Source organism: Etheostoma spectabile, chromosome 5 (genome assembly GCF_008692095.1).
Source record: "Etheostoma spectabile isolate EspeVRDwgs_2016 chromosome 5, UIUC_Espe_1.0, whole genome shotgun sequence".
Lineage (NCBI taxonomy): Eukaryota > Metazoa > Chordata > Actinopteri > Perciformes > Percidae > Etheostoma > Etheostoma spectabile.
The window spans coordinates 10387068-10408524 of NC_045737.1; the positions used below are offsets into that span (position 1 = coordinate 10387068).

At 41.8% G+C, this 21457-nt stretch overlaps 2 protein-coding genes and 1 long non-coding RNA gene across 3 annotated transcripts in view; 1 reads left to right on the forward strand and 2 right to left on the reverse strand.

The window, feature by feature from the left end:
• The window catches only part of LOC116689724 (uncharacterized), a 12070-nt gene extending 5122 nt beyond the window's left edge, over positions 1-6948 (reverse strand). Inside the window, exons 1-2 of the long non-coding RNA XR_004332079.1 lie at positions 6939-6948; positions 6317-6319 (exon numbers count right to left, since the gene is read on the reverse strand). This is a non-coding gene — a long non-coding RNA (uncharacterized LOC116689724). The remainder of the gene's footprint in view (positions 1-6316; positions 6320-6938) is intronic.
• Positions 1-11294, forward strand: part of inpp5l (inositol polyphosphate-5-phosphatase L) — a gene marked incomplete in the record, with an annotated part of 67508 nt that extends 56214 nt beyond the window's left edge. The window contains 1 exon segment of the mRNA XM_032516332.1: positions 8841-11294.
• Positions 11295-15547: 4253 nt separating this feature from the next.
• Positions 15548-21457, reverse strand: part of nkx6.3 (NK6 homeobox 3) — a 15767-nt gene continuing 9857 nt past the window's right edge. Inside the window, exon 3 of the mRNA XM_032515903.1 lies at positions 15548-15670. Coding sequence (XP_032371794.1) covers positions 15548-15670 — 123 coding nt within the window. The remainder of the gene's footprint in view (positions 15671-21457) is intronic.

Consider the following 21457-nt stretch of genomic DNA (forward strand, 5'->3'; position numbering starts at 1 on the left):
CCCCCCCCCCCCCCCCCCCCCACACACAGACAACCCAGAAAACACAGACAGCACACACACTTAATATGACAGAACAGACAGACGGAAACACAGACACTGAACGGAGACAGACAGACGGAAATACAGATACTGAAACGGACAGACAGAGACGGAAACACAGACCACTGAAACGGAGACAGACAGACCAACGAAAACACAGACACTGAAACGGAGAAAGACAGACAGAAACACAGACACTGAAACGTTAAAAAAAGACAGAGAGACAGATGGAAACACAGACACTGAAACAAGAAACAGACAGTCACACAAAAACAGAGACAGACAGACGGAAACACAGACACTGAAACGGAGACAGACGGAAACACAGACACTGAAAAGGAGACAGACAGACAGACAGAGACAGACAGACAGACACAGACACTGAAACGGAGACAGACAGACGGAAACACAGAAGCTGAAACAGAGACAGACAGTCACACGGAAACGGTGACAGACAGACAGACACATTGAAACACAGACACTGAAACAGAGACAGACAGACACATTGAAACAGACACTGAAACGGAGACAGACAGACAGAGACAGACAGACAGACACGGAAACGGTGACAGACAGACAGACACATTGAAACACAGACACTGAAACAAGAAACAGACACACAGAAAAACAAACACTGAAACAAGAGACAGACAGACACACGGAAACAAAGACACTGAAACAGAGACAGACAGACGGAAACACAGATACTGAAACGGAGACAGACAGACAGAAACACAGACACTGAAACAGAGACAGACAGACGGAAACACAGACACTGAAACGGAGAAAGACAGACAGAAACACAGACACTGAAACGGAGAAAGACAGAGAGACAGATGGAAACACAGACACTGAAACGGAGAAAGACAGAGAGACAGACAGAACGAGGAAACACAGACACTGAAACGAGACAGACACATTGAAACACAGACAACTAACAAGAACAAGACACACAGAAAAACAAACACTGAACAAAGAGACAGACAGACCACAGCACAAAGACGGACAGAAACAAAGACACTGAAACAAGAAGTACGAAACACAGACGAGCCTGAAACGGAGACAGACAGACAGAAACACAGACACTGAAACGGAGACAGCCAGACGGAAACACAGACACTGAACAAGAGACAACAGACACACGGAAACAAACACTGGAAACGGAACGACAGACGGAACACACAGACACTGAACGGAACGAAGACAGACAGACAGAAAGACAACACAGTACAGTTCAAAACACACTGCCTCACACCACAAACCAAACCTACATGAGAAGGATCTGAGTCAGTGGCATTTGTCTTCAGGAGAAGAACAGGAAAACGGGCTACAGAGAAGAAAGCATGAGTTCTCCCCCTCCCCCGGCCGGTCTGTTTTGATACGTCATGCTCTCCAGGCCAGACTGGCTATTTTTACCAAACCTAGAGACCAGAATATTAAGCCCGACTCTGCACCTATAGTTACCGTGGGAGACGTATTGTTTGCAGCTAGCCTGCTCCTCTCCTGACCACTGCTAACCACACACAGGATTCATAATTATTTATTCTCCTGCTGCTGTTTCTTCTCCTCCTCCCTCGCCGCGCGTCTTTTTTACCGCTTAGTGTTTTCAAAAAAATAAAAAAAAAAAATAAGTACCTTAAAAAAAAAAAAAAACTTTCTTTTCATTTTTCTTTTCAACTTTCTCTTTTTTTTTAAGGGGAAATTTAATTTTTTTTTTTCTTTTTTAAGTCAAAGCTGGTGTTTTGCCCGGCTTTTAGGTGTTTTTTTTTTTTGTTTTCTTTTTTTCTTTTTTCTCCTCCTTCCTCTTTTTTTTTTTTTCGTTTTTTTTTTTTTCTTCCCCTTCTTTTTTTTTCTTTCCTTTTTTTTCTCATTCTGATAATACTTTAATTTTTTTTTTCAAATAAATATATTTTAAAATATAAAAATCTTTTTGTTATTACAACCGTTTATGATTTTTTTTTTTTTTTTTTATATGCTGCTTTTTGATCTTTTTTTCTTTTTTTTTTTTGGGGCGGTCGGTGGGGGTGGTGGGTGGTGGGTTTTTTTTTTTTTAAATATACCCTGTAGTACTTTTGAGATCTTATTGATGACAACAGAATGCAATTATAAATAAAAATTTTTATTAATTACTATTAATTTTTGTTATTATTATTCTTTCACTCATCCCTGTTGTTTGCGGTAATTGTTCTTGCTCGGGTCGGGGGTCGGGGGGGTGGGGGGGGGGGGGGGGGGGGCGGGGGGGGGGGGGGGGGGGGGGGGGGGGGGGGGGTCCTCCCTCTCCATCTTTTTATTTCTTTCTAATGCAGTATTAGGACTTTCCCTTCCTGTTCTCTTTCTGGTTTCTCCTTCTTTCTTATCTTCCTTTCCTCTTCTTCCCCCCTCTGTTCTTTCGTTCGCCATCTCCTGATTCCCGAAAAGGGGTCTGCAGGGACACATAATCACCTGCTCCCACCCAGGATCTGGTGTTTTTAAAGCACAAAAACTGACGTCAATCCCTAAAAGCCGGCAACTGATATTGGCAAAAAGGCTTTTTTTTTAAATTTATTATGTATATTTTAAATATTTTTGCAAGCCCCTCTGCATGGAATCAGGCTTCAAGGGAGGAACAACGTCCACATAGCTGAAGGCCTTTGGTCCATTTTAAAACCTCTTTTTAAAAAAACAATTTTAATAAAAAAATAAAAAAAAGACATTTTTAAAAAAAAACACAAGACCTTTTTTTGGTTGCTTGAAAGGCAATTCTGGATGTCACTGGGCTGTTTTAAATTGATTTAAATGACCAGGTTTGTTTTATTGATGACTTTGTTGGTCGAACTATGAATTGGAAAGTGTGTTTTTATGTATTTACACTGTGCCCTGGAATGGTTCTCTGGTCTCTGTGTCTCTGTTATGGTACCCTGGAAGTGGTCTCTTCTGTAAAATTTACGCCCCGCCCAATTACCACCTCCCCTTTAAAACCCTAAACAACTACCCTGGAAGTGTCCTTCTCTCTGTAAATGTAATCTTGACCCTTTGAGGGTGTGGTTCCATCTTCGCTCTTCTCTGTATGTACCATGGACGTGTCCCTCCTGTGTCTTCTTCTGGATTTACCCCTGGAAAGTGTTCCCTCTGTTTCTCTCTGGCTCTGTATGTATAACCACCACCCACAACTGGAAAATTGGGGGGGTCCTCTCCTCTTCTCATGTATTCTTTCCCCCACCAACCCCTTTACCTGGAAAGTGTCTCCTCCTTTCTCCTTCCCTCCTTCTCCCTCTAATTTGGCTGGTTCGGTTAGGATTGAATATTTTGTATTATGTTAGATGATTGGTCTCAATGCAATGTGGGGGCTTTTGTACCACAGTTGGTCTGGGAGCTAGATTAGGGCTGTTGTGTATGAGGGTAGCTTAGAGTTTAGGCTTGCTGTTATTTTCTAGCATTGAGTTTAAGCGTTTTGTGGTGTGTCTCCTGTATTGTTTGTAAAAGCGGGGACGTCCATCGTGGAAAGTGTCTCGTCTGTGTCTGTATGGCTGTGATGAGGGAGGGTTGGGGTGAACTTTTGATGACTAGGATTGGATGTAGGAATGATCTGGGTTTAAGAGTTTTTATTAAAAATATTAAAATCCAAATAACATGAGTTTTTTTTTTTTTGTTTTTTTTACTTTTTTTTACTTTTCTTCTATATTTTTCTTTTTTTTTAAAATTATTTACTGATCAATATTTTTTTTTTTTTTTTAATATCGTCGTCACTAGGACTTTACATAAAGGTTAATTAACCTAAACGTGGAAAATGAGAATTATAGACTATATAATTGGCGGAGGAAGCTGACGAAAATAGAGTTACCCTATCCGATATGACTGGATATGGTTAACGGTGCTAGTTTAGGCAGTTGGTTAGATTCACTAGCATTCTGGCGTGTAAGGTTGGTCTGAAATCGATAATGTGATAGGAACTATGGTTAAGTTGAGATATAGGTGTGGTTGGTTAGGTGTGGTTAAGTCGGTTAGGTTACAAACATGTCGGACGTTAGGTTAGGTTGGCAGATTATGAGCGTATGGTTAGGGGGACGCTATGGTCTAAGCTTCATTGGGATTACGGGCCAGGACAAGGTCCTGGAAAAACTGCAGGCATATAACTATTCTCTAGTGGATCTGTATTAAAATTAGATTAGCTAAGTATAATGATTTAAAAGATTGGTAATGACCTGGGGGGGCCCTATATACCAATTGTCTTCGTCGATTAGGAGTTTTTTTAGAGGAATATAGTTAACCGCTTGCGTGTCGTTCTGTTCAGGTGCTCGGCTTTCGGTTGTTTAGATCTCCTAGGTTAGCTGCCTTCACAGGCTCTGGTTATTCGGGTTGTGGGGGTTAGAACTTGAGGGAGTTGGTTAGTCTTCCTAGGGTGTGAGCTACTTTAGTCTGGATACAAATCTGGTGGGTTTTTGGTTAGTTTTTTTAAAATTAAATTATAGTGTGGTCTGTAGATACCAGCTTGGTATATGCCTATAATGCTAGAACGAAGTATTAAGGGGGGGGGGGATAAACGTGCAGTTGAGTTCTAGTTGTTGTTGTATAATGGTCAATATGGGTTTGACTTTTCAGTTGTTCATGGTTTAATACCTAGTTTGCTATACTATGATTTAAACATGAAATCCTGGTTTGGGTCTTAGTCAAAGATAATAGGTGGTACTGGGTATCGAGTTATAAGATTGGTCTGAGGCTAAAGTGGTAATCGATGGTGTTTGTTTGATAAAAAGTTGGGGGGGGGGGGGGGGAGTAAGAACTGTGGCCCACATTGGGAGAGTTGGCTTGGTTGTGTAACGTTGGTGATAGAGTTGGTTATAGTGTTGGTGACGGTGGTTATGAGTTGGTAAGGATGTGGTTTACCAGCGCTTGGATTCAGTCGATTTCTCTTTAGAGCTTGTGCTGGTAAGCATTTGGTCTAGATTGGCGTGATAGGTTGGTTAGACATCTAATAAGCCTGATATGGTTACATGATATAAGCAAAAAAATAAATTTTTGTAAAATGTTCCGTGGGCTTTGTTGTCAATATATGGACAATAGATATATTTATAATGGTTTATATTGTGCTGCAACCTATTATGTCCAACCATTTTTGTTAAGTTCCACACATGGGGGGGGGTGGGGACAGCGTATGCTGATATCGCGGAGTTCGACTAAGGCCGCATTAGATCTGTGAAATAGATTTACATTGACAGGTTCATATATTTGGACGCCAGGGACCTTAAGAGAGGGTTGTGCCAACTGCTATTTAGATGTTTGGGAGATGTTGTAGCATACTCGTGAGCTAGTGGTCCAAAACAGCTTAAAATCGCGTAAGTCCGAATATTTCGGAGTGGAGGGGCCTGGGTAGGTCTGAAGTTAGTACAATTCTACTAGAACTAGTGGGGGGGGGTGCAGTGTGTGGGGGGTCCCGTACATTAAAAAGTAAAGTTTAAATTCTTAAGCAGGCATCACGACCCCAAGTATTCTAGCCTCGGGGCTCCTCCGGCTGGTGTTGTCTTCTCTACATCACTCTCCCGTGTCCTCTGGTCACGGGTCTAAACTGAACTCCATTAACTTTATTTGGGGTGACCATGATTTGAACAAACCAATACTTCAAAATCAATTTATAACGGGGGCTGACCACTGTGTGTAATCCACAAATTAATACATCTTACAACATAATGTCTGCGATGCCTTCCATCTTCCACAACTTTTCCCCGCGCTAGTCGTATATCCCACGTCTATGTTTATAGTCTCGGCATAGCCATCCAGTCTGCCTAGGGAGGGGTCTGTTCAGTACTTCATTTTTTTCCAATGTTGTGGGGGGTCGCTTGGGGGGGCTTTCTGTTGGGGCTAGAATTTCAGGCTACCAAGCCACAACACAAACAGAGTTCAATTAAGCTGGACTGGGGTCTTGTTTTTAGTCATGAGTTTAATCTGCACTTATTAAAAAAGTCAGTACGGCAGCGTTAATGAATAAACAATAATATTCCTCACATTGTCATTACATTTTCACAGAATTAGGGAGTGATATAGCTAAAGACGTCAGATACTATGTTATATCACTAGGCAAATAAAGAAAGCTACTCATGAGTTTCCAGCAGTGGTAAAACATGGGAACTTGGTCCATTATTTCTTCTGTAAAAAATTATGAATATGTGGGGTCAATTTGTACCATGTACTAGACCTATAGAAATACACAGACTTGTTAACAGAATCGAAAATCCAGGCTTTTTCCTGATGCTGCGTTTGTGTTGTATCTCACCTTGACTGTGCCTTTGCAGGTGTGAATCACATACTGGGGACTAGAACAATGACGAGTACACCGTATATACGAACTTCGTCCATACGTTGAGGTGATGCTTTACGTCTGCACTTACAGACTTGATTCTGTTTATAACTAGTTTCATTCGTCGCTTAGATTGGGACCAAATAAGCTCGTACTTAAACAGCACGGTTGCGGACGGAGGGCGTCGACTTATGGGGTTTCTTACCACCTCTGGAGCTCACTGGCTCGTAGTATCTATATAACACCAAACTCGGATTTTGCGGCCGTCCCTTATAATGCAAGGCGTGACAGTAAGGCTCTCCATGGCAACGCCATAAACTGGGCCCGCTTTGGCTGCTGCATGCTGGTGGCACATTTGGGGGGGGGGGGGGGGGGGGGGGGGGGCACATTCTAAACCGTCTTGTGTTGTATCTCCTTATGGGATAATTAATGGATATTTATGTTCAATCCTATAGTAAAAAAGGTCAAATTGAGATAAATATAACATGGCTTATTTCTGAGCTTTTTGTCGTCAACTTTTTGTCAATGTCGTATGTTGGGGAAATTGCTTTATTGAAGTTGCGATGTTTTTCCATAAGTGATTTCTTTGAGTTCATTTTTAATTTTGACTGATTTTCAAGGGCTGCACTTTCGACAGACGCCATTATTATAAATTTTGTGATGATATAGAATACATGAAATCGACTGGTCTTGCTTTTTTGCGAATTTGACGCGCTCTTAGGAGCACATGAGGGTTAGCGCCTCTAGAATATAACTAAATGTACACCCTAATAGAGTATCAATATAACAATATAGTATCAAACAAGGCTTTGGATGGATGGTCATTAATGGGGTCAGAGATTGCCAGGGGACCCGCGAAGGACTTCGAGAATGGGAACTTGGCTTCTTGCGTTTGTGTCGGGCAGAACCTTTCGCAGTCCTCGAATGATACTATTCATGTGTAGTTCAATCTAGGACGTAGAAGGGGAATCAGCGATCTACATCTGTGCGCAAGCCTGCAGAAAAGATAAAACTCTTCGGGGCTTAAGGGCCGTCATGTCGGAAGGTACTATCCTAGTGATGGCTCAGTTTTAGATTAAGATCGCCGTCCTGCACTAGACCAGACCACAATTAGGCAAATTGCTAGTTCACTTTCGTTTAGTAGTAGGATGCTATGCCTAGGTTTCTGGGCTCGAATGGCTGGGCTTAGTATGAGAATAACATCTATACCCCTCTGATTTGACCGAGTGTTGTCCTCCAGGGTTCAAATTTGACTGAGGTGTGGCTATTAGTGGCTAGAATAGAGCTTTCTAACAATGATGCAGGAAAGGTTGAAGCAGTTAACAAAGTGAGGCAATTGTTGGATAGTGAATAACAGTGACAAATGCTACTCCAAATATAGAGGGGCAGTGTGTGAGAGCGATCCCAGTGATCAGTGATCTAGCTCCAGTCCCCAGAGAGCCGTAACCCCGGCGGCCCGTCGCAGTCAGGACAGGAACTAAGATGAAGTGCCTGCGGACACGAGCGTGGTCGGACCAGCAGCCAATCAGCACCTCTCCCTGATCTATGTCTCCTCTCCTCGCTGTCGCCGTGGCGACACGTTAAGTGCATCGCCGGCCCGCTCCTCATTAATTACCGCCTGGGTGGTCGGCCCGAGAGACATGCATTGTGCCGGACAGCATATTGGCATTTTTACAGCCGTGGTTGTGTTTTGCTGCCATTTAAAAGTAACTTTTCTTTAGGAATGGAGTGTTTTTTCATGAAGAGATGAGATCCACGAAGAAGATGTTGCAACCAGCTCGTTTTTCCTTTTGTGTTCGACATCTCCAGACAGTTTATTCCAGTAGAGCAGAAACTCCAGTTAAACAGCAACGTCCTACATTTTATTTACAATGCATAATATTAAACATTTTTTGATCTTTAATTTGAATTCATTAGGGAAGTCACATAACTAAATCGAGGTGCTTTGAATGGCTTTAATTGAGCTCAGAGCTGCAAAGATTATTCAATTAATCAATTAGTTATCACTAACTATTAAGTTAACCGCCAGCTGTTTTGATAATCAATTATTGGTTTGAGTAAAAAAAATCACTTCTGTGATTCCAGCTCGTTAAATGTGAATATTTTGTAGTTTCTTCACTCCTCTGTGACAGGAAACTGGATATATTTAAGTTAATAAAACCAGACATGAGGACGTCATGTTGGGCTTTGGGGAAACACGTCCCAAACGTCCCGGAAAAGGTGAACTGGGACTCGGTTCCCTGTTTAGTCTCTCAACGGTTCCTGATTGGTTGATGAGAGTCGGCAGCCTGTCAGAAAAAAATCACCTTAATCAGAATCCCAACCACCCACTGAATCCCACACTGTGAGAAAAGATGAATAATCAGACCCATTTTTTTCTGTTCTCTTTCATTGTGTGTGTGTGTGTGTGTGTGTGTGTGTGTGTGTGTGTGTGTGTGTGTGGTGTGTGCGGTGCCACGCCCGGTACCAGCAGGAATCGGCATCAGTCTACCCGCACCCCACACAACCCTCCCATCAGCCCAGCAGCGGGACACACACACACACACACACACACACACACACACACACACACACACAGGTAGTCCCCGCCATGAAGACCTCGTCCACTCACTCTCAGATCATAAGTCCGACCGAGGATCAACTCCTGAAGTGACGATGGCTTAAAGACGGCAGTGTGCGACCGTGGACCGGCCCCCCTTCACATGGACATGTATGCAAAACATCCTTTACCTTTTTCCTCTGGTAGTAGTTGCTGTATTTTTGTTTCTTCTTTTTTTTTTATCTGCCTTTTTCTTACAGAGAGTTTCAGACAAACCCCGGCCGAGGCATCACAAATAAACTCATCTGTCACTTAGGCACAAAAAAACATGGGAAAATAGGGTCAAATAGGGTTTTAAAAAACAAAAAAACAGAGTCATCATTTAAATCTCTTCAGTCAATCCGGTTGTTCCATTATTATGAGCCACTAATAATAATGTAAACTAAAAACTATGAGATCAAGCATTGGACCACTCCCACTGACTATGTGTGTTTGCTTTTATTTTGTATTTTATGCTGTTTTTAGTTCACTTATTTATATTTTGACGTCACTGTAAGCAGGATTTTATACCACGAGGAAAACAGTTTAGGAAAGCTGCTATCTCAGTTTCCTGTCGACATGCTTGCTGAGATATATAGTATGTGTAAAACATAATAATAATAATTAAGGATTTCTTTCTGACTTTTTCTTGTATAGACTTTCTAACATGATGACATATCACAATTAACCCAGAAAACTAGACGCACCCTAGCAGCAGTTAATGTAATCTGCAGCCAAGGTCTGTTTAGCAACTCTCCATTGGAAAAAACAGATTCTGGTCTGGCCAATCACATCGTGTATAGAGTCGGTGGGCGGGGCTTAACAAAAAGACCGCAGAGTTGCGACGGTACAGCGTAATGAATTCCCTGCTACTTGGAAACAAGATGGCTGCTTCTGCTGGAGAACAGCGGCCTGTCCAATCAGCGTTGGCCGCGACTCTGGAAGACTCGGAGTTAATTTCTGAAGTCATTCTTAAAAAAGGAAGTTTGGAGTTTTGATGAACGGATACGGCAAAAGTTGAATCTGTCAGACAGCGCTGCTCTGGTTGGTTGTAGCTCTATCCTATTGCGTGCAGAGGGAATTTGATAGACATGCGTTGGTCCCGCCCCTCGGATTGAGCCCAGCCAATGGGGAGTTCCTAGACCTGACATCTTGTTGTGGGTCTGGCTCGTCAGGCTGAATCAGAATCACTTCCAGACTTGATTTTGATGAATGAATGAATGAAATAGGACACTAGATGGTGGATTAAAGGCCAACAACCTTTTAAAAGCAACGCATAGCAAAGTGTCTCACCCTGTTGAATTTAAAGTAAGATTCTTCCGCTGTTTCCTTTTTTAACTCTATGTCAATACCAAGTGCTTTATTCCACGAGTTAAAATCACAGACTGTAAAGATAAGAGACGTAGCAGCAGTGATTTCACCAGTTGGTTTGGGGACTGCCGTTTTGAAGCCTCGAGTTTGGCAATTTGCTCGTCGCAATGTTGTTGTTTTTGTTGTAAACCGAACGCAGTGATTGTTGACAAGAGGGTGGAGCTGAGGAGGAAGACACGTTCAAGCCAGTGTTGTTTACTGTTAAGCAAAACGCTAGAGATGGAAAGTTGAAGCGAGTCATCCAGCGGAGATTTACCGTCAAGTAAACACAGATCTCCAGGTACCGCTGCCGTGCATCTGCATCTGCAAGTTACCAGCTAACGCTAGTGGTAGCTATCAGGGTTGGTTGGCAGAACGCTGAACAATACATTTTTAGCCAACCAAAATGTTCCAGTTAACTCTGAAGAAGTGAAAACGCACACTGAGACGGTCAAATAAAAACACTCAAACACAACCTTAGATCTGTTCACGGCTTTAAATTCACTTTTTTAATCACCAGCCAACATGGCTTGTAGCCAATCAGATTTTCCATAGATTATGAGCGCCGCTGAATACATTTAAGTTTCCGTGTTTCTTTAGGAATATGTGTTTGGGTTGATGGCTAAAGATAAAAATATAAAAATGTACTTTTCTCTTGAAAATATCTCCAGGTTTTGTATTCCTTTCTAACTTAACTTCTTCATTTCATCTCCTCTGGTTTGTTTCGTGCCGTTCCGTTTGTTACCATGCCAAACACACACCAAACCGCCCAAATATCTTGCCGGAAAACGGACCAATCTGGAAACGCTGACTTGTCGGATTGTTTCAGCAGCCGGCCGATTCAAACAGACGCTTGGGTTGGCGGTGGTTAATTTAAAGCCCTGGGTCAATTTTAATGTCTGCGGTGTTAGCATGGTTAGCATCGCTAAGCCTCTGTCCTGACTGACAGGTCCTAAAGCATCCCCTACTTTATTGTCTATTTTAAAATAAACGGGACCATCATTTACTAAATGAACGTCATGCTGTGTTGAAGAAGACTTGAAACTAGCGATTGAGACCATAAACTCATCATGAAAATGTTTACTGAGGTAATAAATCAAGTGAGAAGTGGCTCATTGTCTCATAGACTTCTATAGAAGCAGACTTCCTCTTGGAGCCAGTGGCGTCGCCCCCTGCTGGACGTTAGATGTCTTCGGCTTCAGGAAGCTTCGTACATCGTTTTTACAGTTCATGGCTATAACTCAGCAGATTTTGGATTTCAGCCGTCCTCACTCAGAGAAAGTTTTCTTTATAGTTTGTCTGAGCAGAAATCTTTTTCCATCCTGTTCGGATGCCACCAACCGTACTCAACGTGTTTACTCCACCCGTTCTCACGCCCAACTCGTAAAATTTGCTTGGTCGGTGTCTCTTGGCGTGAGATACGACACAAAAAGCACCGTTCGGCATCTATATGGAACCCAGCGGCAGAGCAGCAGCTCGACCGCGGCGCTGTTAGGTGATTTAGCATTAAGAGGGACCACAGCGAGTAGTATGAAAGACCGAAATGGGGAGGGAGGTTGGTTGGGGGGGGTCGGGCGGGGGTCACACAACACAGGACTTTCACCCGGTTTCACCTAAACCTAACTGTCCCGTTCTCGTGCCGCATGTCAGTCAGTCTGTCCTGACTCAAGAGCGTCAAAAGGAGACGTTTAGCGTGAGTAACAATCACGCTAGAAATCTCCTTTAGTGTTTCTTAAATGCTAAAGGAGACTTTTAGCTTGAATAACAAATGGAAAAGGAGACTTTTAGTTCTAAAAGTCTAAAAAAGAAAAAAAGTTCTAAAAAAAGACTTTTAGTTCTAAAAGTCTCCTTTAGTGTTTCTTAAATGGTAAAGGGTAGTTTTAGCGTGAATAACAAACGCCAAAGGACGCCAAGATTCCCGACACTAAAGGAGACTTTTAGCGTGCTTAAACAAATGCTAAAAGGAGGACTTTTAGCGGATTAACAAATGCTAAAGGAGATTTTCGCTGGGAAGAACAAGCTAAAGGAGATTTAGCAGGATTAACAAATGCTAAAGGAGACTTTTAGCGTGGTTAAGAAACGCTAAAGGAGACTTTTAGCGTGATTAACAATGCAAATGAGACTTTTAGCTGTGTAAAACAGCTTAAAGGAGACTTTAGCGTGATTAACAAATGCTAAAGGAGATTTTAGCGTGGAATAACAAAGCTAAAGGAGACTTTAGCGTGGTTAAAAGAAACGCTAAGGAGACTTTTAGCGTGATTAACAACGCTAAGGAGACTTTTAGCGTGATTAACAAACGCTAAAGGAGATTTTAGTGGGTAAGAAAAGCTAAAGGAGATTTTAGCGGGATTAACAAATGCTAAAGGAGACTTTTAGCGTGAATAACAAACGCTAAAGGAGACTTTTAGCGTGGATAACAAATCGCTAAAGGAGACTTTTAGCGTGAATAACAAACTGCTAAAGGAGACTTTTAGCGTAGGAGCTTTTATTAACAAACGCTAAAGGAGACTTTTAGCGTGAATAACAAACGCTAAAGGAGACTTTTAGCGGGATTAACAAATGCTATAGGAGACTTTTAGCGTGGTTAAGAAACGCTAAAGGAGACTTTTAGCGGGATTAACAAACGCTAAAGGAGACATTTAGCGTGGTTAAGAAACGCTAAAGGAGACTTTTAGCGTGGTTAAGAAACGCTAAAGGAGACTTTTAGCGTGATTAACAAATGCTAAAGGAGACTTTTAGCATTATTAACAAACGCTCAAGGCACATGACAAAGCGTCCGTATTTTACGTGATGTTAGAGTGAGGATGTTTTGGTCTAATTCTAACTGAACTGACGCGCTGTGGATGTTTCCGTCACATGGCTTCACTTTAACTTTACAAACGTCTATATATCGACCGTAGATATTCACGTGTGCTCTCCACACAACACAAAGGCACTGCTTGATTTTAATTTCTCTTGTTTTGTTGAGTCTTAGTCTCGTGCTGTAAGACGTGTGCTGTGTAATATTGTTGATGTGTGGTGAATCTTTGGGTTGGATTATTTGTTTTTTTTTATCTTGGTTTTTATTGATAAGTCATTGAAATAATTGACAATTAATTGGTTTGTTACTTCCATCCGTCCTCTAATCCATTAGCTGGAGCTGCAAAGATTTATCGATTAGCCGTGAACTGTTAAATTAATTGTGTGTTTTTTAAGCACTTTGTAACGTCGATTTTAAAAGGCGGACGCTATCTTGGGCTTTGGGAAACACTGATCGACGTTTTTTTTTTTAAAGTTTTCTGACATTTTATAGACCAAACAACTAATCAATTAAAGGTATAGTGCGTAGTCTCTGTCTCCCCCATTAAGAATTCTAAGTATTGTTAATAAAACTGTCAGCGCGTCCACATGATACAGGCTTCCGTGATCACGCCCCCCCACTCACCACGCAGGTGCTAGTAGCCAAGGAGGACACGGAGGATGAAAAAAACATGATGTTCTCCTCAGAAGCGGTCATTAGCTTCACTTGAGTTTCTAAGCGGGAAAGTCGCTGGACGCCACGATCTCCTGAACATAGTCACACTGAGAAATCCAGAGAGAGTTGTGTGGAGATTAATTAGTCTTAATTAGCTTTGTAGCAACTCATTTGGCGACGGCTTGAATGTAACAGAGGTTTAATAATATCAAAAAGTTACGCACTAAAGCTTTAATACAGCAAATAATTGACAGATAAATCAACAATGAAAATAATCTTTAGTTGCGGCTTTAGTTGGAGCCAGCCTGGCCGACATGAGATGAATTTGTTGTGCGTTCTGTGAAACTTCTTTTGTCGTAGTGTCACAATTTGGTGGAACAGTTCACGCTCTATTTTCACACAGAAACACTTTAAAATGCATAAATTCACCGATACGTTTGTCACATTTGTGCAGTGGGACCTTGCCATAACACGAAGAGTTCAGAATCTGTGATGCTAATGTTTGCGTAGTGTAAGCAGTTTGTTTGTAAAATACTTGGAGTGACTCGTCACTGTCGACCTGTCGTGGGAGTGGAGTTCTTTATAAAAGGGTGACCAGACGTCCTGGGAAATTTTGGGCCTTGTACCGAAATACAAGCAGTTGTCCCGAATCTCGAATCCTGCCCTAATTGTCCCGAAAATTAGAGCAAAGTCTCAAGAGAAGACCCGGGACCAGATGAACACGTAGCTAAAAAACATCTCTGCAGGGTAGGGATACACAGCGGGGTTCAGGTAAAAAGTTGTATTAATGTGCATAAAGAAGCCAAGAAAAGATGGAAAAAATCTCCAAAAGGCATCAAATGACAGATTAGACATTTGTACAATATATCACAAAAAGTTGATTTTATTTCCATCATTTAAACTTAAAAAAATAACAGAAAACAAAAAAATGGCGTCTTGATGCCTTTTGGAGATTTTTCCATCTTTTCTTGGCTTCCTCTTTATCTACCTGGGGGGGCCCAAACCTTCAAACCCCACTGTACCCCTAGATACCCGGGCAGTGTCACGTGATGCAAACTAAGCGTTTTGCATCATGGAGGGGGGGGGGCAGAAGAAAATCGGGCTGCAGCAGACTAATAATAACTAACCGCACAAATGTAGGCTACAGACCACTTTGTGTTTTATTTGTTGCATAATGACACTCATGATTTTACTGATTCTTTATTTGCATTTTCGGGTTTACATACATGACAGACAATTGAATTCCTGAATAAAAATAATAAATCAATTTGGTGCGGCATGTTATCACATGCCCCCCCCCCCCACCACCCCCCCGTCTCGTCCCAAATTTGACCCATTCTCATCTGGTCACCCTACTTTATAAACCCAGTATTACCTTCAGATTAACTCTGGTCAGACACTACATCATTGTCATATTTCACTTTTGTAAATAAAATATCTCATAAATGAATGTGTTGCATTGTTTATTTCTTGACTTTGAGTTATTTTTGCCTCTTTAAGTTCAAACAAAACTTCTTAAGTATAGTTTAGAGTTACACAGTTGAGAGTTGATTATGATATATGATCTCAACGCTAGACGGGAGAAACTCCCACACATCGGACCTTTAAACTACTTCCTAGCTCTGTCTATTGCAACATGAAATATCAGAGACTTTAGGAGTGGAATTATTATTGGGCCATTAAGTTGAAACATAACTTTTTTTAAGTATAGTTTACAGTAACACAAATTATTTTATTTGCAAGTTTGACCTATTTTCACATTTATTTTGCTTTAGTTAGTGAAAAGCTCTGCTGCTGCAACATGACAGTAAGAGTGACAGCTTGGTCGGTTGTTGACCACAGACGTGTCATTGTTTCAAGTCCCACCTCTTTGGGGAAAAGCCACGTGAAAGCTTCCAACATCGGTGTGGTTTCCCTCGTAAAGCTGATGAACCTGAATGTTCGGTGGCAGCACGTGTCGCAGCTGGTGCCAGCTGGGCTTTAGAGATGTGGCAGACAAAAACAAACAAGAAGGTTTGCACTGATGCATTCTGGGATAGGAGAAAAAAACAACAACTCTCTGGGTTGTTTTTGCATTTCTTTAAAACCAATCCCAGTCGTCTTGGGCGGCACTGAGCTCCGGACGCAGAGACGGGGAATCTGCCAAATAACTGTTGATACAGCACAGTAACGGGAGCTGTTTTAATGAGCTGACGCATGGCTACACCTCATTATCTCTCACGAGTGTGTGTCTGTGTGTACGTCGCCCACAGACCAACCAATCGGCCCCAATAGTCCCCGTTAGAGAGGAGACACCCTCAACATATTCTTATTAAATCTTTACAATCGTTCCCATTTGCATCGTCCAAATTGTCTTCAGATCTTGCCGTACACAGTGTGTAGATCGCTAGCTCAACGTTGGTTGTTTTCTAAAGAGATCGGAGTTTGGGAACGGCGACATACAGCAATGGTGGGTGGCGGATGGCCTGGAAATGTACTTCCGTTGATCCAGTAACTATTTGTATAATTACATTTTCTAGTTACAATATATTGACGTGTGTGAGAATACAAAATCTCACTTATGTGATTTTTGTGTCTGATTGAAGAGAATATAACGGGCATCCCCCCCCCCTCCAAAAAAACCCTCTATTTTTACATTTGTTTTTGTCTCTTTATGTTTGGACATTGGGTGGTGTGTGGTGTGGTGGTGTGTGTGGTGTGTGTGGTGCGTGTGTGTGTGTGTGTGTGTGTGTGTGTGTGTGTGTGTGTGTGAGAGAGATGAAAGCTTTTGTTTTGAAAGGTGAAACCAAAATAAATATGACCTACATAAAAGTGCTGAAAGAAAAACAAGTTCAAACTCTTAACCTGTGCTATGTCTCTCACACACACACACACACACACACACACACACACACTCACTCTGACATCTCTCCATTAGTGTGTGTATAGCTTCTGAGCGTGTGTATGTATTTCAGGCCTGTGTGTAATGTGTGTAATAACAACAGAGGGTAAATTGTAATTTTAATTTCCCATTGCAGGATTAATAAAGTATACATTATATTATTATTATTATTATTATTATTATTATTATTTCGGGCCAAATAGACGTTCAGCCTGCACTCACCTACCTGCATGTCTGTGTTATGGATTTGGTTTTTAAAGGATTCAGCTGCACTTGTTTCACTGCAGGAGAATAACTGCCTTTAAACAGCGGAGGCATGAGGCCGGCCCTCCGGAGCGCTCGGCCATGTTGTTCAGATGGAAAATGTTCAAAGGTTCGGCAAATCAACACGACTGATTCTTTACTGTATTGCATTTCCATTTTTGGGGGGTTGATTGAATGGTGAGACGGCAGCAGGTGGGAGGGAAACTAAAACATGGATCGCCTCCTGAAAATAAGAAATATATCCCAAATATGTTATAATACTCGATCATTTTTAAATATTGATGTTATCAAAGCTCCAAGACTTTTTTTCTAGAAATGTACTGTACACCCAAACACATTAGGGCACAGTGTTTCTTCACTGCGTGACAGTAAACTGAATATCTTTATTTAGGGTTGGGGGTTGGGGTTAGGGGTTGGGGGTTAGGGTTTAGGGTTGGGGGTTTTAGGGTGTTGGGGTTAGGGTTTGGTTTGGGTTAGGGTTAGGGTTGGGGTTTAGGGTTTGGTTAGGGTGTTGGGGGTTAGGGTTTAGGTTTTGGGAGGGTTTAGGGTTGGGGGTTAGGGTGTTGGGGTTAGGGTTAGGGTTTGGGGTTAGGTTTAGGGTGGGGGTTAGGGTTGGGGGTTAGGGTGTTGGGGTTGGGTTGGGGTTTAGGGTTGGGAGGTTGGGGGTTAGGTTGTTGGTGGGTTAGGGTTTAGGGTTGGGAGGTTAGGGTTTTAGGGTTGGGGGTTAGGGTGTTGGGGTTAGGGTTTAGGGTTGGGGGTTAGGGTTTAGGGTTGGGGGGTTAGGGTTTAGGGTTGGGGGTTAGGGTGTTGGGGTTAGGGTTAGTTGCCTGGAAGGCGACTTTGGAGGCAAAAAACACCACAGAGCAAATCATGTTCTCGAGCCTCGGAGCATTTTATTATGTTCAGTTTAAATAATGAAACGCTGCGTTACGAGTTTAGAGGTTTTTATGGTCAATGGTGTGTTCACTTCCTGCCGCCTCAAGATAGCATATGCCCAGAGATGCACTTGAACACACCTCCTGTAAGACCAGCATGCCCAGAAAGCACCTGAAAACACACTCCCTGTAAGATCAGCAGCCCAGCAATGCACCTGAACACACCTCCCGTAAGACCAGCAAGCCCGAATGCACCTGAACACACCTCCTGTAAGACCTACGCCCAGAGTGCACCTGAACACACCTCCCTGTAAGACCAGCACGCCCAGAATCCCTGAACACACCTCCCTGTAAGACCAGCACGCCCAGAATGCACCTGAACACACCTCCCTGTAAGACCAGCACGCCCAGAATGCACTGAACACCACCCCTGTAAGACAGACCAGGGTCCAACAAGGTAAATTAAGCTTAAAAAACGGCATATTTCCCCTTTAAACTATTCACATCAAGGTTTATGGCTTCGTGTGTTTCATCGTTTCATTTTAAAAACATGAGCACAAAATAATCACAAACAATTTCAACTGTTCAAAAAGAGAAAACAAGAATAACTTCAGGTTACTCTCTTTTTATTTATTTATTCATAATAATTGCATCATGCAGTTTTTTTTTTATTCAGTCATTTTCTTGTTATTTTTTTTTTTTACAAAATGTTGCGTATGATACACCAGTGTCACATGAAACAGGCCAGATGTGTAACCGTTAAAAGTAAACGTCTTTTAGCTTCATTTTTACTGCAGTTATTAAACCCTATGATGCTCTTTGGCCACCAGCTCAACAGTGTGGTTCCGAAATTTAAAAAACAAAAAAGAAATTCAGCCGTTATGTCCAATCTGAATGAGATAGACTGACTACCTTGTTTTAACCCTCCTGTTGTCCTCGGGTCAAATCTGACCCCTTTAAAAAATGTTATTATCTGAAATATGAGTTTCTTTTTGACCAAATTACCACAAAAAACATGGATTGGATTCCTTCCAACGCTCTTTGCAAATACAATTAATCACTTTCCTTCCTCTGACCTTAACTATCAGTCAAAATAATTCATAAGTTCTGCTTTTTTTTAACATAAGTCTTAGGAGTAATTATATATAAATGAGGGTTATTGACCATGAGTTCCAAAAAAGTAGAGTAAAACTAGTAAGGTGGTGTTCGTGAAAACTTCAAAAAAGTCTGAAAAAGGGACAAAAATTTCAAATTTTTGTCTGTTTTTGACCCGGGAGACAACACGAGGGTTAAAAAAACATGTTTTCTATCATATGGAGAAATACTACACTACCCACAATCCTAAGCGTTAACAGCGAAGTCTCTGATTGGTGGGACTCGCTGTTACCATGGAAAGGCATAAGGAGCCTTGAACGGCTATAGCGCGTGTCAAACTCGAGGCCCGCGGGCCCGATCCGTCCCTCACTAAGACCAGAGACTATCATCACTCATCCTCACTAAGACCAGAGACGGATCACATCACTCCGTCCTCATAAACCAAGCGGTCATCACTCCGTCTCACTAAGACCAAGAGACTGGATCACATCACTCCAGTCCTCACTAAGACAAGAGACTGGATCACATCCCTCCAGTCCTCACTAAGACCAAGAGACTGGATCACATCACTCCGTTCTGAAGTCTTTACACCGGCTCCCTGTGTCTCAAAGAATTGATTTCAAAGTACTCTTGCTAGTTTTAAATCCCTTAACGGTTTAGGTCCAAAATACATTTCTGATCTGCTACTGCACTATGACCCCCCAGCCTCTCAGGTCATCTGGGACAGGTCTACTTTCTGTCCCCAGAGTCAGAACTAAACAGGGTGAAGCAGCTTCAGTTTCTATGCTCCTCATATCTGGAATAAACTCCCAGAAACCTGCAGATCCGCTGCTACTCTCAGTTCTTTAAATCAAGGCTGAAGACCTTTCTTTTTGGCTGCCGTCTTTAAATGAATGCTCATTTCTTTAAATTTCTTATGCTGCCTGTAACTTTTATTCTGTGGTTTTATGGTGTCTATTTTTAACTGTCTATTCATGTGTTTTACCGGTTTTTATGCTTACTGATTTTTAACTGTTTTTACTGTTCAACTGATTTTGTGTAAAGCACTTTGGAATTGCCCTGTTGCTGAAATGTGCTCTACAGATAAAGCTGCCTTGCCTTGAAGGTTCTGATCCGGACCACAGGCCAGTTAAAGGTTCACCATCAAGTTTTTGTCACTTTTCTGACGTTTTGGGCGCTTTTTTTCTACGATGGCTGAGGAAGTTTTGGGGATTTTACGTGGACCAAACTGTAAGTGAGAAGACTATGTGAGTCCAAGATATTAGACGTTTTCTATAGATAAATAAATAAATATAAGCATGTCTGGCCCCTGATGTGATTCTCATCTTCCAGTGTGGCCCCAAGTGAAATTCAGTTTTCAGTCTTGTTCTTTATTTATTTTTTTTATTTTATTTTTATTTTTTTGTGCCAAATCAAATGTGTAATGGTCACGATTCCTCTCATAGTTGTGTTTTGGCTTCGCTCCAGGCTTTAAAATCTTTATATGCTCTTTTTTTCTATTTAATTGTCCTGTTGTCCTTGGGTTGGATTTGACCCGTTTTCAAAACCTTTCTATATCAGAAAATTGGGTTTCTTTCAACCAAAATGTTAAAAAAAACAAAAAACAAAAAAAAACAGTCTTCACAAGTAAAATAAATGATCAGTTCACTACTCTTACTGAATATGGGTCTTTTATGTAATTTTTATGGCATTTAAAAAAAAACAAATAAGGTAAAAGAACTTTGAAAAAAGTGACAAAAATTACAGAAAAAGCTTAAAAACGTCAACAGAAAATTAACAAACGTTAAAAAAAAAAGCGCAGAAAAAATACTTTGAAAAAAGTGACAAAAACATCAGTTGACGAAAAGTGACGAAGACGGGAAGACAACACGAGGGTTACATGAGATGAATCGCTCGGGGAACCGGAACCGTTAAGAACCGGGCTCGCTGAGCTCTGAATTCAAAACAAATCACTTCATTACAGCATGCAGGTCTGCTGAGGAGCGCGCACGTGTGTGTGTGTGTGTGGTTTTGTGTTGTGTTTTGTGTGTTGTGTGGGTTGGGTCTGTGTGTTTGTGTGTGTGGGTGTGTGTGTGGTGTGTGTGTGTGTGTGTGTGTGTGTGTGTGTGGTGTGTGTTGTGTGTGTTGTGGGTGTTGTGTGTGGTGTGCGGTGTGTGCGTGTGTGTGTGTGTGTGGGGTGTGTGGTGTGAGAGTGGATGTATTTGAGTGTGTCTGTGTGAGACTGTATTTGTGTGTGTGTGTGTGTGTGTGGGTGGGGTGTTTTTGGTGAGTGTATGTATTCTGTGCGTATTAAGTGGATGTATATGTGGTGTGTGTGTGGTGAGAGTGTATGTTGTGTGTGGTGTGTGTTGTGTGTGTGTGTGTGGTGTGTGTGTGATGAGTGCGTGTGTGTGTGTGGTGTGTGTGTGTGTGTGTGTGTGTGTGTGAAGTGTATGTTGTGTGTGTATGTGTGTGGTGTGTGTGTGTGTGTGATGGTGTGTATGATTTCTGTGTGCGTGTTAAGTGTTATTTTCTGTGTGTGTGGGGAGAGTGTATGTAGGTGTGTGTGTGTGTGTTGAGTGAGAGCGTGTGTTGTGTGGTGTGTGTGTGTGTTGTTGTGTGTGTGAGAGTGTATGTATTTCTGTGTGGCGATGTTAAAGGTATTTATATG